The 15,866-nt window shown below is 33.6% G+C and overlaps 1 protein-coding gene across 1 annotated transcript in view; it reads right to left on the reverse strand.

Moving 5' to 3' along the window:
* LOC140055333 (intermembrane lipid transfer protein VPS13A-like) overlaps positions 1-15,866 on the reverse strand; it is a 76,614-nt gene that overhangs the window by 52,526 nt on the left and 8,222 nt on the right. The window contains exons 4-16 of the mRNA XM_072100648.1: positions 14,649-14,691; positions 13,916-14,107; positions 11,735-11,805; positions 9,058-9,156; positions 8,232-8,291; positions 7,654-7,798; positions 7,148-7,379; positions 6,134-6,368; positions 5,703-5,829; positions 5,403-5,506; positions 1,778-1,914; positions 1,132-1,336; positions 874-1,014 (exon numbers count right to left, since the gene is read on the reverse strand). Coding sequence (XP_071956749.1) covers positions 874-1,014; positions 1,132-1,336; positions 1,778-1,914; positions 5,403-5,506; positions 5,703-5,829; positions 6,134-6,368; positions 7,148-7,379; positions 7,654-7,798; positions 8,232-8,291; positions 9,058-9,156; positions 11,735-11,805; positions 13,916-14,107; positions 14,649-14,691 — 1,791 coding nt within the window. The remainder of the gene's footprint in view (positions 1-873; positions 1,015-1,131; positions 1,337-1,777; positions 1,915-5,402; positions 5,507-5,702; positions 5,830-6,133; positions 6,369-7,147; positions 7,380-7,653; positions 7,799-8,231; positions 8,292-9,057; positions 9,157-11,734; positions 11,806-13,915; positions 14,108-14,648; positions 14,692-15,866) is intronic.

The following is a 15,866-nucleotide window of genomic DNA, read 5'->3' on the forward strand; positions in this document are numbered from 1 at the left end:
AGTTCATAACACTTTGTGCTTTAAAGGCTTTCAAACTAATTGACATGAATATGTATGAATACAGGGTAAAGGTTGTTACTATAGGATATGTTTTGCAAAATTTAACCTGAAAATTATTTTAAAGAGATCAAAAATACTTCTAATGGTGATTCATTCTTAAGCTCAGCTTCACGTATTTGTGTATTAAGTATTGAATAAAGGTTTAACATATTATTGTATGTTTTCCCTCGTGGTTTTTAATGTAACTATTTGAATACTTTATTAGAAATGTTCTTTTTTCCAAACCAACAATTAGTATGTAAACTCTTGACAGTTTCGCTGACATGATCATGACAAAGAACATTCCTAATAAACTAATTACTACAAACCAGATGAACATTTTCAATCATATTTGAATACTGTTATTGTGTTATTGTATTATTGTATTATATATGTAGCAGGTCACTCACTCTCCTGGAATTCATGTGGTTTTCCATACTTAACTAATGTAGACTATAGACCTGGGCTGTAACCACTAAGGTGTCAACTCCTAATAATTAATTGCCGTATTCTATGGAATTGGTAATAACTTACTAATGATTACTTGGGTGTGATCTTAATGGATATACCAGCTCTTGGGAGGGGACAAGGAGGGTCACTGAACTGATAAGTCACCTCACTGGGCTACTCCTTAAATAGTCATGTATGTTCTGTAATTAACACTTCTTGTAGATTAACACAATTTGGAAATAACTTGAACCGATAGCTACAACTTAATCACTCTCTGTGTACCTGTATATAGTGTAAATAAAGTACCATTGAGAGAATAAAACAACAGTCTGTGTCATTTATATAAAGAGTGCTACATATATATTATATTATTGTATCTTGTACCTTATGGTTTTCAATAGCATACTTCAGACCTGCTGTGCTGTATTCTGCAAACTTCATCAATTGTGTTGAAGCAACTGCTTTCAAGTTGTCCATATTCAAATTTGGAACCGTGAAAAATGATACCAGCTCTGATATTGTGTTCTGAAAATAAAATAATAAATACATGTAGTATGAGTATTGACACAAAGAAAGCCGATAGTCTGGGCATAGGTGCTTGCAAAGTTAAAACTAAAAATAAAATTTATAAATATAAATTACCTCATGATAAACAATATCAACAGGTTCTGATGTCACTGCGAGTGAAAGGTCAGCTGAAACATTGACCGGACTAGTCTCGAGGTCAACGTTAAACACTTGTCCTGCGACATCATCTGGTTTATCCTTAGCTGATGTTACTATGGTTACATTTTCATTTTTCTTAGGACATCCCTCTACCAATAATGAGTCTGTACTTAACTGGAAGCTAAACACAAATTAAACAAAATTATTTAATCATTCGGTTACCTTAAAAAATTTTGACTGGGCTATTCCACTTTCTTAAAAAAGGGGTTTATTGTTCTGCCAATAACAAAACAAACAAATATAAAAGAAAAGAAAATATCAAACAGGCACCTAACACCTATGCTCTATAGGAATTTAAAGGAATAGAAACTGGTTATAAACGGTGAAGATGAAGAAATCTGTGAAAAGGAGAAAAAGCTGATATAACTTCCTAAACATACTTGCTACCTAAACATATGTTGATATAAAGTTTGTGAAGACGATCAAAGCTTATTGATCGAAACGTCGAGAAACTCAACAGTTCTTTTCAGTTCTTTTTATATCAACATTGGATTTTGCCATGCAAACCTTCAAACAATATATAAAGAAAAACCTGTGTATGTATGGATGTTACAATACTTACTGTATTCCACTGTTGACAGGCCTGTGTTCAACATCAATAACAGTGTCTACAACTGAAGCTTTTAATACTTGTAAAGATTTGTTACGAAGACCAAATTGACCGTGATTCACAGAAAATATTATCTTGGTTTGAACATACTAAAGGAAAAAAAAATTGAATATGTGACTTAAAAAATGTGTACTGTACGTATGATACGTATCTACAGTATTATTTTTTATTTAATCGGTATAAAAAGACTCAAAATACAACTCATAGTTGAAATGAAGAGCTTACATATGAAAATGATAATTCACATAGCCTAAACAAAGTTAAACGAAGAAAAAACACATTAAAGCCTAAGAAACAGTAATAATTACTGTATAATTCGTTAAACTTAAAATTACCATAAAAAATGCACAAATTCTTAAATATACAATTTTAAAAAATAGAGACTAATATTAATAATCACATTATTTTTAAACACCAATAAAATATATGTAAAATTCATTAAACTAAAAGTACAATAAAAATTGCACAAAATTCAAATTCAAAGGATGATATTAATAATTACAAATTCTTATATTATATTTACAAATTTAAAAAATTGAATCTTATAAATCACATTTTTATAGTCCCATAAGTAGTTACAAAAAAAAATTTAAAGCATAAAACAACCACTTGACAAAGAGACAATAGAACATACTCTTCGAAATGTCTTTAAAGGTTAATTGTCCAAATCTATTCATTATTTAAGAGTCCAATAACAGTTGGAATTGTTGATGCAGCAAGTCTTTTAGTCCGACATCGTGGCACATCAAACTTATTAACTTTACGCAAACACCTTGTCGGCTTTTCTTTTTCAGGGATCCATTCCTTAAAGCGATCCGACTTTAGCAGCCCCTTTCCAAAGTTATAAAGAAGAACCTGACGTCTATGCTGCAATGTCTTTAACTTGAGGGTTTCAAGTGATTTTGCGTAACTAACATAGTTTTGATATCCAATAATAAGTTTTACAACACGCTTTTGGATGAATTCAAGTTGATCACTCTGTTTATTGGTGATCGAGCTATGCCAAAGAGGACTGGCATATTCAAGTAAAGGACGAATGTATGTTATAAAAGTGAAAACCAGATCATCCTTTGGGGCTCCAAAACGCTTCAGAATGTATAGCATATATAGACGACGTGATGCCCTGGAAACGACTTCTTTAATCTGCTTGTCCCACTTGAGGTCACTTTGCAGATGCACTCCAAGAAGTTTAACACTCTGGGATTCTTCGAGTATAACACCATCCATTTGTAACGGCTCAAATTGGGGAACATTACGCAAAAAATGAACACACATCACTTGAAACTTTACAGGATTTGGAGTTGCATCCTTCTCCACACACCAACTGGAAAGAGCATCAAGGTTGCTTTGAATCGAACTATCTTCAGGTCTCTGTACTGAAATCACCTCGCCAATCGTCAGGTCATCAACAAACTTCCATCTATCAGGTACATTGTTGAGCAAATCATTAACCATGATAGTAAATAGGATTGGGCCTAATTTAGTACCCTGAGGCACTCCGCACGAAATTGGTTCTGGCGCTGAGACTGAACCGCCCAACCGCACACACTGATTTCTTTGCGAGAGGAAGCTACACACCGTTGGAATGATAGAGGGCATGATATTAAGACCAATTAATTTGTCAATCAGAATTGAATGGTTGACCCGGTCAAAGGCTTTACTAAAGTCTATGGCACAAATAGTACCATACATTCCTGAGCTATCTAATCCTGACAGAAGCCTATTACAGAGTTGAACAAGGTAATGAGTCGGTGATGAACCCTTCGCATTTCCAAACTGTTGGGAATCCATAAGAGGTCTGAAATCAGTAGCTATCCAATCAGAAAGGAAGCTCTCAAAAATTCTACCAAAAACAGGCGTGATGGATATAGGCCTATGTTCATTAGGTGTAGAAGCCTTTGGCTTTTTGGGTACAGGAGTAATGATGGCATTCTTCCAGATAGATGGGAAATTATTATCCTGGAGGCAACAATTCAATATTTTAGCGAGAGGTTGGGCAAGTTCTAAGGCAAATTCCTTAATTAATCGGAGAGGTATATCACGAGGATGCCTTGATTTATTCACATTAATGCCCTTTAATAGTTTAAAAACTTGCCCAGGAAAAATAACAGGGGGCTTAACAGAAGGAAGAAAGGCAGGTAAATTTCGCAAATCTAATGCAGGTAAAAAAGAACAAATCCTAGCAAAATGTTTGTTGACAACATCTACAACAACATCAGGGTCACAACCAGGTTCAAGAAGTGCAGATTGCGGTTTTGATTTTCCAGCAATCCTCTGCACTTTCTTGTGCCACTTCTGGGGCTCAATTTTCCTAAGAGAAGATATAGATTCTTTATAGAAGTTTGATTTTGCCAATCTTACTTCAGAACGAACAAGCCTTCTAAAATGACGGTATCTTGTTTGGTTACCCTTTCGATAAGCACGATGTCTTTTCTCAATCATTTTTTTAATACTTTGATTAAACCAAGGTTTATCATTGTCTCTGACACGAATAACTACTGAAGGAAAAGACTTTTCGTAGGTTTCCTTAAGCACACTTTCAAATTTGGCAGCTAAATATTCAGAACTGTCGTCCTCATGAACTATATCATCCCAGTCAATCCCAGTAATAACTTGGCCAAATGCACGCATGGACGAGTCTTTCAAGGGACGGCGAACTAGCAACCTTCTCTTTACCGGTTTCTTTTGAATAAAATTAGGTTTTAAAAGAATGGAGGCATGGTCACTGCGACCCAGGGGAGAGAGTTTTAAAGGGGATTGGTAAAGATCAGAGATGTTTGTTAACATTTTATCAAGACATGCATCATCGCGAGTGGGAAAATCTACTACTTGTTCTAATGATGTTTGATAAAGTAGGGGGTCAATATCGTAGTCATTAAAGTCACCCATAATAATGAAAGCAGCATTATCCCTTACACTACTAAAATAGTCAATTCTTGAGCACAAGAACTCTGTAAGCTGTTGATTCCGATTACAGTTAGGTGGGTAATAGACGACAATAGTGACGATTGAGAAAGAGAGGTTAATTTTTACATCAACGCATAGGCATTCAAGATCAATAGGACATGCATCATCAACTTCGTAATCATATACTTCATTAATATATAGAACAACACCACCGCCAACGCGATTACTTCTATCATTCCGAATGCATGAGAAACCCTGAACTGCCGAACACTCAGAAGAAAAATCAGAATGAAACCACGATTCTGTTATACCAGCAATATCAATGTTACTTTTTGCTAAAACTAACTCAAATTCATTCATCTTATTACATAACGAGCGCGCATTACACAGAAAAACACTAGGGTAAATGTTAGACCTACTAAGTTTAGCTTTACACAAAATTGGAACAAGAATGCTAGGCCCTCTCTCACCATTAATATTAGAATTATCTACTCTTCCTCCGATCTGGTTTATCTTGAAAAATTTATATATCTAAAATCTATGTGATCAATATCACAATTAAAACAGATTTTTTAGAATAAAAAATTGATTAAAATCATATTAGGAATAGTTCAGTCTATGGTATAATTGACAGACAGTTGTTAATCTTGGATAAATAATGTGTAGTTACCTCAACTGGCTTTTCAGATGATGTTTCACTCCCCTCCTGATATCCAATTCCTTCATATATTTTAGTTTTATCTTCTTCAGTTAATTTCTCCCACAAAGTGTTATCTACAAAAGAGAAAATACAAAACTTTTTAAAAAAAGTCTTTAACTGTTCCTTTTTAAAATGCTGTGGTATATGTAAGTACACCAAGTTCCACTGCCACTAAAATAAGTTCAAAACACATATGAAGTGTTAACTACTAACTAACAGTGATTATCAGTGTTTGGGAAAATTAAAATTAGGATAAAAGTTCCTTCTTACCTTCTGGAACGTCATCTTCGTAATCATCGTCCGAATCGTCGCCCCAACCAAATATGCGGCTGAACCAGCCTTTCTCAGATTCTTTTTGGAGTTCTCGTTCTCTTCTTAGTGGCGCTTGCTTTGCAAACTGAAAATTTAAAACTTATCATGAGAATATAATTAAAAGTATCTTCAACTGATCAATGAAACAAATGAGAATGAGCTATTAGCTTTTTGTGGTAGGGTGGTTAGTTCCTTTCCATGCAGCCTTCCTCCATGGTATTTTTCAACCAGGTACTCATTTACAGTCGAGTGGACTGGGAGTTGTTATTGGAACTTATATTATATACTTATATTATGGAACCCAGATTTTTCTGCATGATGTATAGTGATGATGTACAGTACAGTACTTTTAATCAGTATATTAAAGAACTTGAAATGTAACTCATTACCTCAATCTTTGCTTGTTCTCTTGCAAGTGTAATACTTGTCACATCCAGTTTTTCCTCCAGATTTCTCAGCTCTTTCTCGATTCTTTTTTTCACATCATCATCTGCTTTGACCCGTTCTAACTTGTCTTTATATTTACTCCTGTACGCTCTGTAATATTCTCGATGTTGTTTCATGTGTTCCCAAGACCAGGGTTTAATGTACTTGTCCACCATGCTGTTATATGCATACATCCACCTGAACAAAATACAAACATTAGTAAACCATTACAATTTACAGAGACAGTAGGCCAAATACATTTAAATACAAGTAAATATTTAAAGATTTATCAAAAAAATATATGTATTATTTGTGGAAAACTAATAAACAAACAAACAAACAAAACTAAATAAGGTAACTATTGTGTCCAGAAGCTGAAATCAGGGGGTTTGCATTACTACGACAGTTTTGCGAAAAAATGTTTAGTAATCACCGGGTTGGACGCGACCTCTAGATCACAAGATGGCGACTATCTCTAGACAACTAAGCTTACACTGTCAGATTCAAGCTAAAGGAAGCAGTAGGTACTGCACCAACATGCTGATACCTTAAAGCGTTCCTTTTGTTTCTTTTTCTTTTTCCTTTTTTTTTCTTTTTTCTGAATACTGCTTCTGCGATCCTTAAGGATTAAAACAAGCAGAGTTTGTGCGCATGCGGGGTCCTTTGAAATTTAGTCTCTGAATTTAGGTGATAACTTCTTTGAAAGATTCATTTTCTTTAATGTTCTGTATATTTGGAGGTAGTTCGTTCCAGTCCCTAGTTGATCTGGGCACATATGAGAACTTGTAGGTATCAGGTTCCCACTCTAGAGATGCAACGGAGGGACGTACGCGCAATGCAAGCAAGTTGACCAATGACAAGCCACTGTTCAATGCTTGTGTTGCATCCTTGCGTTGCGTCGCTAGTTGCAAATAAGCTTTAGTACCAATAATCGAAATCATTGTGTAGGCTTATATAGATAAGTATAAATTTCTTACCATGCTTTGGGGTCTTTCTTCACAGATACTGTTGGTTGGTATTTACGATACACTGTGTTCACTTTCATCAACTGTAGCGCTTCTAAAAGGTCCAGAATATCTAAATACTGTGATCTACCAAGACCCAAATTTATCTCCTCGGTGTTGATATCTACTGTCAAGCGAGGGCGCATGTACATACTGTCAGATTTATCATACGTTATCCGTGCTCTGGTTGTGACAGGCTCAAGAACTAGAAATTTAGAAGAGTATAATTATATTGATGATTTAACTGTCTTTTAATAAATTTATAAACAGTAGCAGGAGGAAGATGCCATGTGTGGGAGACATTCAAACAGCCTGCTACATCACCTAGACTGTTTCATTTTCCTTTGAGGGGTGTCCATATTTTGGGAATAATGGCAGTTGTTTATTCAGTTACTGCAATCATGCAAAATTATACAGTAAATAGAAAAACAAGAATTATTCAGTTTTTTTTAGAGAATAGAAACAGATTAGCAACTTACTAAATTGCAAATCTTCATACATAATCTTGTTATCAATAAGAGCTTCTTTCATAAAGCTCATCCACAACTCATCTTCAATATGCTCTGTCAAAAGTTGTTTACAATCAGTATTCATGTATATACTTAAGTTTGTGACTTGAGCAAGCTGTGAAAGTAAATTGATTTTATCCATTATTCATGAATTAGCTCATAAAAAAGGTAAATGTAATTAAATGTAGAGTGAACACAAACACAATGTGCAAATTGAAAAAATAAAAATAAATATAAATGTTGAACTTTGTCCGAAGGTTGTTAAAATGCAAGAATAGGAGGCAATTTAAGTACCTGTCATATCGTACTTAAACACCACGTACATTTTAGAAAATTGGAAATGATTTTATTATTAGTTAACACAAATTAATTCAGATTATTTAATTGAATAAAAAAAAAATCTATATTTATATGTATGCAGCAACATGATGATGAAGCCCCCCCCCCCCCACCCCTCATTATGTAAATTTTTAAATATGTCTCAGTCTCTGAAACCATTATCATAATGTGATATGATTGGTTTAAATGAGTAGTATTTGTAAACATACCTTCCTCATGACAAGAGCAGATGCATCGGCCAGTGTTGCTTTCCATAGCTCATCAGTTGTCTAAACAAAATAAACAAACATTAAAATATGAAAACAACATAATAAACAAACAATTACAACATGAAACAACATAAACAAACATTACAATATAAAAACACCTATAAAAAAAAATAAACTAGGCCTATAATGTTGATAAAAGAATTTATTCATAGGATTTATTCATAGGATTGAGGGAAAAAAATGAAAACATCAAAATGATTTTTAAATGGTTGACTGAAATATTCCTATTAAAAAAAACTGTACTTAACATTAAAATTACTAAAGCTGTACACTTAACTAACATTTAAATATTAATTATCGGTGAAATCACTAATAAATGTCCTCATAAACTGAAATTAATTGTCATGTTATCAAGTATTTGCTGAGTTCATGTAAAAGGCAGATAGAGCAGCATTGAGATACTAATTAAATTATCCAACTAATAAATATTGACCAGTCGCTTAATGGTGCTATATAGTAGATACTGGATTAAGACACTCTCTATTGTTTGTTTTTCCTGGAAATAATACGGTTACCTCAACCATCATTAATAATTCATTTTCAGTATCTAACTGTAAACTGGGCAGTTTAGAGTTTTAAAATGTATGTACGTATACTGTGTATAATAATAACCGCAGTTTAAATTTTGTTGCAATTGTAACAAACTTTTATGAGAAGAGTCACATGTGACGCCTGTATCATAGGACCTTTATTTGACACAGGGATCACATGTGGATGTAACATGGACTGATTCAGGCATGTACTAAGTATTGGCAATGAAACTTACCTCAGCTGATATGTACGGTACCATGACACCAAAAGAGAATGGGTAACCTGGATTGGTAACTGTGTCCTCATAACGAACATGCACATTCTTCATAAATACCTTAGAAAAATAATGGAAAGTTATACTACTTTTTATTAAATAGTACTATAAAGTGTAAATCATATTGTTGTTAATCCAAGTTTATTAATAATTAATTAATGTCTTGGCACAACTTATTGTTGCCAAAACAAATAAAATAAATGAATATATTTCTCGTGATTGTAGTGATATTTTGTTAAAATTCTACTGAATATAATTAATTTATGATGAACATGACTTTGAAAGGATAAAAGATGATGTTGTAATAAAAGTAAAATTAAAATTCTTCTAAAAATAGAACCATCAGATATTAATCAATATTGTTACAATATTAGAAACAGATTGCAGCCAACAGTGCTTAAATTATCAAAAGCTTCCGTCTGTTCATCGTCATTGGATCTCAACGTGAATATATAATGCATGGACGTCTCTCAGCTGCCCAAGGGCAATTCTGCAGTCTGTGCTTAAATTACTTTCAGTCTGTAATGGGCGAACGAAGTCTAATCAATTCAAGGTACAAACAATGTTGTTTTTTTCAAGACTTCAATTCTTAGAGTTCTTAACTAATTTAATCAATCACAGAAAAAATGCACACAAATAATTTGACTGGATTTGAACCTTAGTCTAGGCTACATTTTAGAATATTGTACATAATTTTTGATTTGAAGTAAAACAGCCAGAAAAATTATCAGAGCTTTCAGATATATAATTGTGCTGCAATTGATTTGTAACTATGGACGTACAAATCCTGAAATAAAAGCAGAATAAAAATAAAAATGATAGAAACAGAAAATTCCAACCAATTAGAAATCAAATAGTAGTATAGTAACATTAGCAATTTGCTTCACAACAAACAGTGTACAATACAAGTGAGATATTTTAGATAGAAAGTCTCTGTGTCCTTTTACATATAATTACATATATGCAATAGGAGATAGCAAACTAAGCTGCTCTATGTGTTTGTAATTATATATCAAAACCAATCATTGTATCTATGGTTCAATGACATTTGAGTAATAAATCAAACAAATGATATAATTTATAACTTTGAATGAATATTTAATTGATGCATGGAAAAAAAATTTAAAATTCGAATAGTTTTTGTTTTAATAGGATTGAGTCAACAGTGGAGTTGTAGCTTGCCTTCCAATCCCAAGGTCCAGGGTTCAATCCTGACCTAGTGCCAGGGTTGTAACTCACAACTCTTTCAACTCCACTCCCTAAAAGCCTCAAATGACACTTAGTTTATAAGCATGATCAATTATTAAATATTTTATCGATCCTGTAATTGGCAAGTTACTCGCTGTTGGATGCGAATGAAATAAAAAATAAAAGAAAACTTTGAAGCATTGATTTTGCAGAAGGATGAAGAACATTAACAAAACATAATATTTGTATAAAATATATAAAATTAGCTACTTTTTCTTGTTCTACAACATTAATTTTAATTAACATTTGCAATTGACTAAACCTAACGCGGACTCCCACTGTCAAACACTTAAATATGCAAATTAAACAATTGACAAACCTCACTTAACTTGCAACATCTGTTCATCAATAATTATTATCTAAAACTATATAATGTAACACAATATTGTGATTGTTTGTAACTACTATGGAGTAGCTTTGAGTCAGTGTGTTGGTATTGGTTCAGATGTTTTTGCTCTACTCTAATACTTGGGCTCGAATCTAACCCCTAGCCATCAGTGCAAGCCCGTGGTCTAGTCCTACTTGAGATTTAGTTGCAAATTTATGTATTCTCAATGTACTTAGTATAAAGTACAAATTACATCAGAGTAGGGCAAAACATATGACCAATTACAGTGCTATATGTTGTTTATAAAAAAGGAGTTTAGATAGAAAGGAGTTTAAAGATAATACAGTATATACAGTATGACTGGGTATAAACTACATGTTTGGGTATAATCCCACCACTAACTTATCAGACCCAACACTTTGGAAATCCATATTTATGCAATCCTAGTATAATCCCACCATCCTAATTTTCACTGAATTTCGTATGCAGGCCACACTGGGACTATACGCAGGCCACACTGGGACTATACTCAGGCCACACTGGGACTATACTCAGGCCACACTGGGACTATACTCAGGCCACACTGGGACTATACTCAGGGTAATTTGTTAATCTATACTGTGAGGGAAAGTGAATTAAATTTAGGAATTAACATTTTTTTTTATTTGGATGGATGTTTCTGACATTCAGACTTGAAATGAGAGTACAACATTCGTATGCACATACTCAGTGACCTATAATCTAAAGTTCATATTTTCATTAATAAGCACTTACCGTACTAGGCCTATTGCAGTTAAGTGTTCCAGATGCATAAACTACTGTATCAGCTAGAATGAGATAGTGTACTAGGCCTATTGCAGTTAAGTGTTCCAGATGCATAAACTACTGTATCAGCTAGAATGAGATAGTGTACTAGGCCTATTGCAGTTAAGTGTTCCAGATGCATAAACTATTAGCTAGAATGAGATAGTGTACTAGGCCTATTGCAGTAAAGTGTTCCAGAAGCATAAACTATCAGCTATAATGAGACAGTAATAAATAAAGTATAATATGTCAACTTACCTGTACATTATTGATGATTGACGCTGTCAACTTCTCAGTGAATGACAAACTCTCTTGCTCATCTTTTTCATCTACAAAATATAGAGATTTCACTTATTTATTGTAAAGTATGATTAAAGTATACTCTTAGTCTTACAGTACTAAAGCATTGAATAAGATTAAAAGCACATTTACACTAGGACGATAACGATAACAATAAATAGATAAATATGCATTTTTCATACATAAAACAAAAGAAATCTAAACAGTTTTCATCCTAGAACTATATGATAATGCCTATGCTTCTCAAATAAATAAATAATATTTTCACATGTGATAATACAACGATTGATGCTAGTTCTAGAACAAAAACTTTTCATTTGAAAATGTATGTTTATCTATTTATTGTCAATCGTTATCGTCAGTGTAAATGGGCATTAAAACTGGCAAAAATGAACAATTGTAATAAAGAACCAGTATACATTGCAAACAATCGTTTTCATGGCAGTCATATTAACCACATAGTTGGGGCCCTTGTTCCAGGGATCATTTTCATGGCAGTCATATTAACCACATAGTTGGGGCCCTTGTTCCAGGGATCATTTTCATGGCAGTCATATTAACCACATAGTTGGGGCCCTTGTTCCAGGGATCATTTTCATGGCAGTCATATTAACCACATAGTTGGGGCCCTTGTTCCAGGGATCATTTTCATGGCAGTCATATTAACCACATAGTTGGGGCCCTTGTTCCAGGGATCATTTTCATGGCAGTCATACTAACCACATAGTTGGGGCCCTTGTTCCAGGGATCATTTTCTTGGCAGTCATATTAACCACATAGTTGGGGCCCTTGTTCCAGGGATCATTTTCATGGCAGTCATATTAACCACATAGTTGGGGCCCTTGTTCCAGGGATCATTTTCATGGCAGTCATATTAACCACATAGTTGGGGCCCTTGTTCCAGGGATCATTTTCATGGCAGTCATATTAACCACATAGTTGGGGCCCTTGTTCCAGGGATCATTTTCATGGCAGTCATATTAACCACATAGTTGTGGCCCTTGTTCCAGGGATCATTTTCATGGCAGTCATATTAACCACATAGTTGGGGCCCTTGTTCCAGGGATCATTTTCATGAACTCTGGCCTAATTACAGGATAGAATAGAACATTGGAAGTATTTCAAAGTATTAAACATTAAACATAAAACAAACATTACAAAAAAAAGTGAGTAAAAATTAAGGTGTTTCTACATGGAAATTATGTAGAACCACTAGAAAGGCTTTTGATATACAAAGTGATTTGTTGTTCTTACTTTACAAGTGTTTGTTTACCAGTCAACCCTTTTTAATATTGAAAGCTATCTAGTTATTCATTTTAGTTAGCTGCAGTGGTCACAAACATATCATGGATCAAAAGGTATTTCAAAACAAACACTTCAATACAATAATTAAATATTTGCACAATGGAATTTCTATTGTAACACACTTTATAGGACCAAATGAAATAAAATAAAAGGGGTAAATTCCAAGTTAGATCATATATAACTACATTGTGCACACATTTGAATGCAAATTGTGAGTATTACTAGAGGTACAAAACAAAAATATTTACTAAAAATGTTTATAATGGCAAACAAAATTGAGGTACAGTATCTGTTATTAATACTGGCATCTTTTAGAGTTTAAACAGAAGTATATCAAGGTGCTCCATCAACAGCAGCCTCCAAATTAAGCTACACATACAATCACACATACAATCACACATACAATCACACATACAATCACACATACAATCACACATACAATCACACATACAATCACACATACAATCTCACATACAATCTCACATACAATCACACATACAATCTCACATACAATCTCACATACAATCACACATACAATCACACATACAATCACACATACAATCACACATACAATCTCACATACAATCACACATACAATCACACATACAATCACACATACAATCACACATACAATCACACATACAATCACACATACAATCACACATACAATCTCACATACAATCACACATACAATCACACATACAATCACACATACAATCACACATACAATCACACATACAATCACACATACAATCACACATACTACAATCATATCCTACAAACAATAATCTTTGCTCTTTCAACAAATATGACAAATATGATAAAGTTTCTTACTTAGTGGTTTTGTCTTGGACCTTTCCAACTGCTCCAATACTTTCCTCTTAGCAGCATTCTCCAGTCGTTTTTCTTTTTCTTCATCATACGGTCTGGCAGTTACCGGGCTAACGAGCAATAGGACGTCCTCAACGTTCACGATAACAGGTGAGGAAAACAGAGAAGTCCATGGTATCACAAACGATATTTTACCTGTACAAACATTTTTAGTGATATTATTTAACTTGAGACTCTATCGTGCAATAAAATAAAAATCAGAACGTTTGATTTGATAGAAATATAGAATCCTCTTGCAACTTGAATGAATATGGAGGTCTTGTTTGTTTGTTTTATCTTTATACTGGGTGACCTCTTCAGTCAAAGACTGATCTCCCAGAGGGCCCAGTTGGTGATCAGTGGCTGTGATGTACTACTACACCGGGGTAACCCCCTACTCGTCTCGAAAGATGTACTAGGTTCTTTAAAGTGTACACGAGCAAGTTGTGTACACTGGACCTACGGTTTATAGTCCTTATCCGAGAAGACATGGAGGATATGGGACATGGGGGGGACATGGGACATGGGAATATGCGACATGGGGATATGGGGATATGGGAATATGGGACATGGGGATATGGGACGTGGGGATATGCTTCGTCAATTGATTCCTCAACCTACAGTATGTTCATTATATCCACATTCTAGTGTTCTTATCAGATCAGATAAATTAAAAAACCATTTAGTTTCATCTTACCTACAGTTCCGGCTTTTACTTCAATTGGCAAATCCAATTCATACTGTAATGAAACAGAATTTTATGCTATTAACAAAATTAAAAATTGCAAAAATGCAGAGAGTGAAAAAAGATGAAATTAGAAAGTGTGGATTTACATCATTTCTTTTTCATACATTTAGTAAATTTCCCTATCAACATTTTTATAAATTACAAAGTTCATTAAATAAATGACATTTAATATATTATATTACAGAGAAAAAAAATTGTATCATGTACTGTAGAAACTGAAATTATGATTACCACATCAACGGTAAATCATATATTTTAAATACTTTTCTTCATAATAAAATGACAACGCAATGAAAACAAAGAAATTGTAATTTTTACTAATAAACCAAAATGTTAGTTAGCAAGAATAACATTTTCAACGAGTTGTTAATGCTAATTGGACAATGTTGATCACATGACCAAGAAAAGTGACAATATGGGAAGAATTGACCTTAAAACCTTAACGCAATTTAGACTAGACAAGAAGCAAGCAAAAACCAGGCACATTTGTTTTATATATATTTAGGCAAATTGCCAAGGATAACCATAAGCGATTTCATTCACTATCCTTCTTAAAGGTGGCAATCCTGTTCACAAGACAAACATATACACAAGATGCTCTACATCAAGTCTATAAATGACAGGACTTGAACCCAGGACCCTTGGATTGGTAGCCAATCATTATAACCACCAAGCCACAACCCCACTCTATAGCATCATTTTTAGTCTACCTGACATCTTGGTGAAGAGAATGCCCTTTGAAATCCTAGCTATGCTGGGCTTGGTAAATGTTTAGGTAGGTTTAATATACCTATGCTGAGAGCATGTACCCTAATGTATACTAAACAACTTTATTTGTCCATTATCATAAAAAAATAACAATAAAAATTCTTCATAAAGATTGGCAAATATTAGTATGATAAAAAAACAGATAATATAAAAAAAGTGTGCAAAATGCCAAATACTGCTGATTGATAAGAATCAATAACATAATTGCCAGTAAAATATCACCATGGTTACATCTCTAGTGTAAATTGATTTCTTTAATGATATGCATAATCTGATGATGAATATTCAAGTACAGAGTATTCTACTAAATTGAGATTTTTATCCTACTAAATATGCAATTTATCAAATTAATTATTGATTGCTAGATTTTAATTATGAAACATTAGCCTAGATATTGCT

Source organism: Antedon mediterranea, chromosome 7 (genome assembly GCF_964355755.1).
Source record: "Antedon mediterranea chromosome 7, ecAntMedi1.1, whole genome shotgun sequence".
NCBI classification, from domain to species: Eukaryota; Metazoa; Echinodermata; class Crinoidea; order Comatulida; family Antedonidae; genus Antedon; species Antedon mediterranea.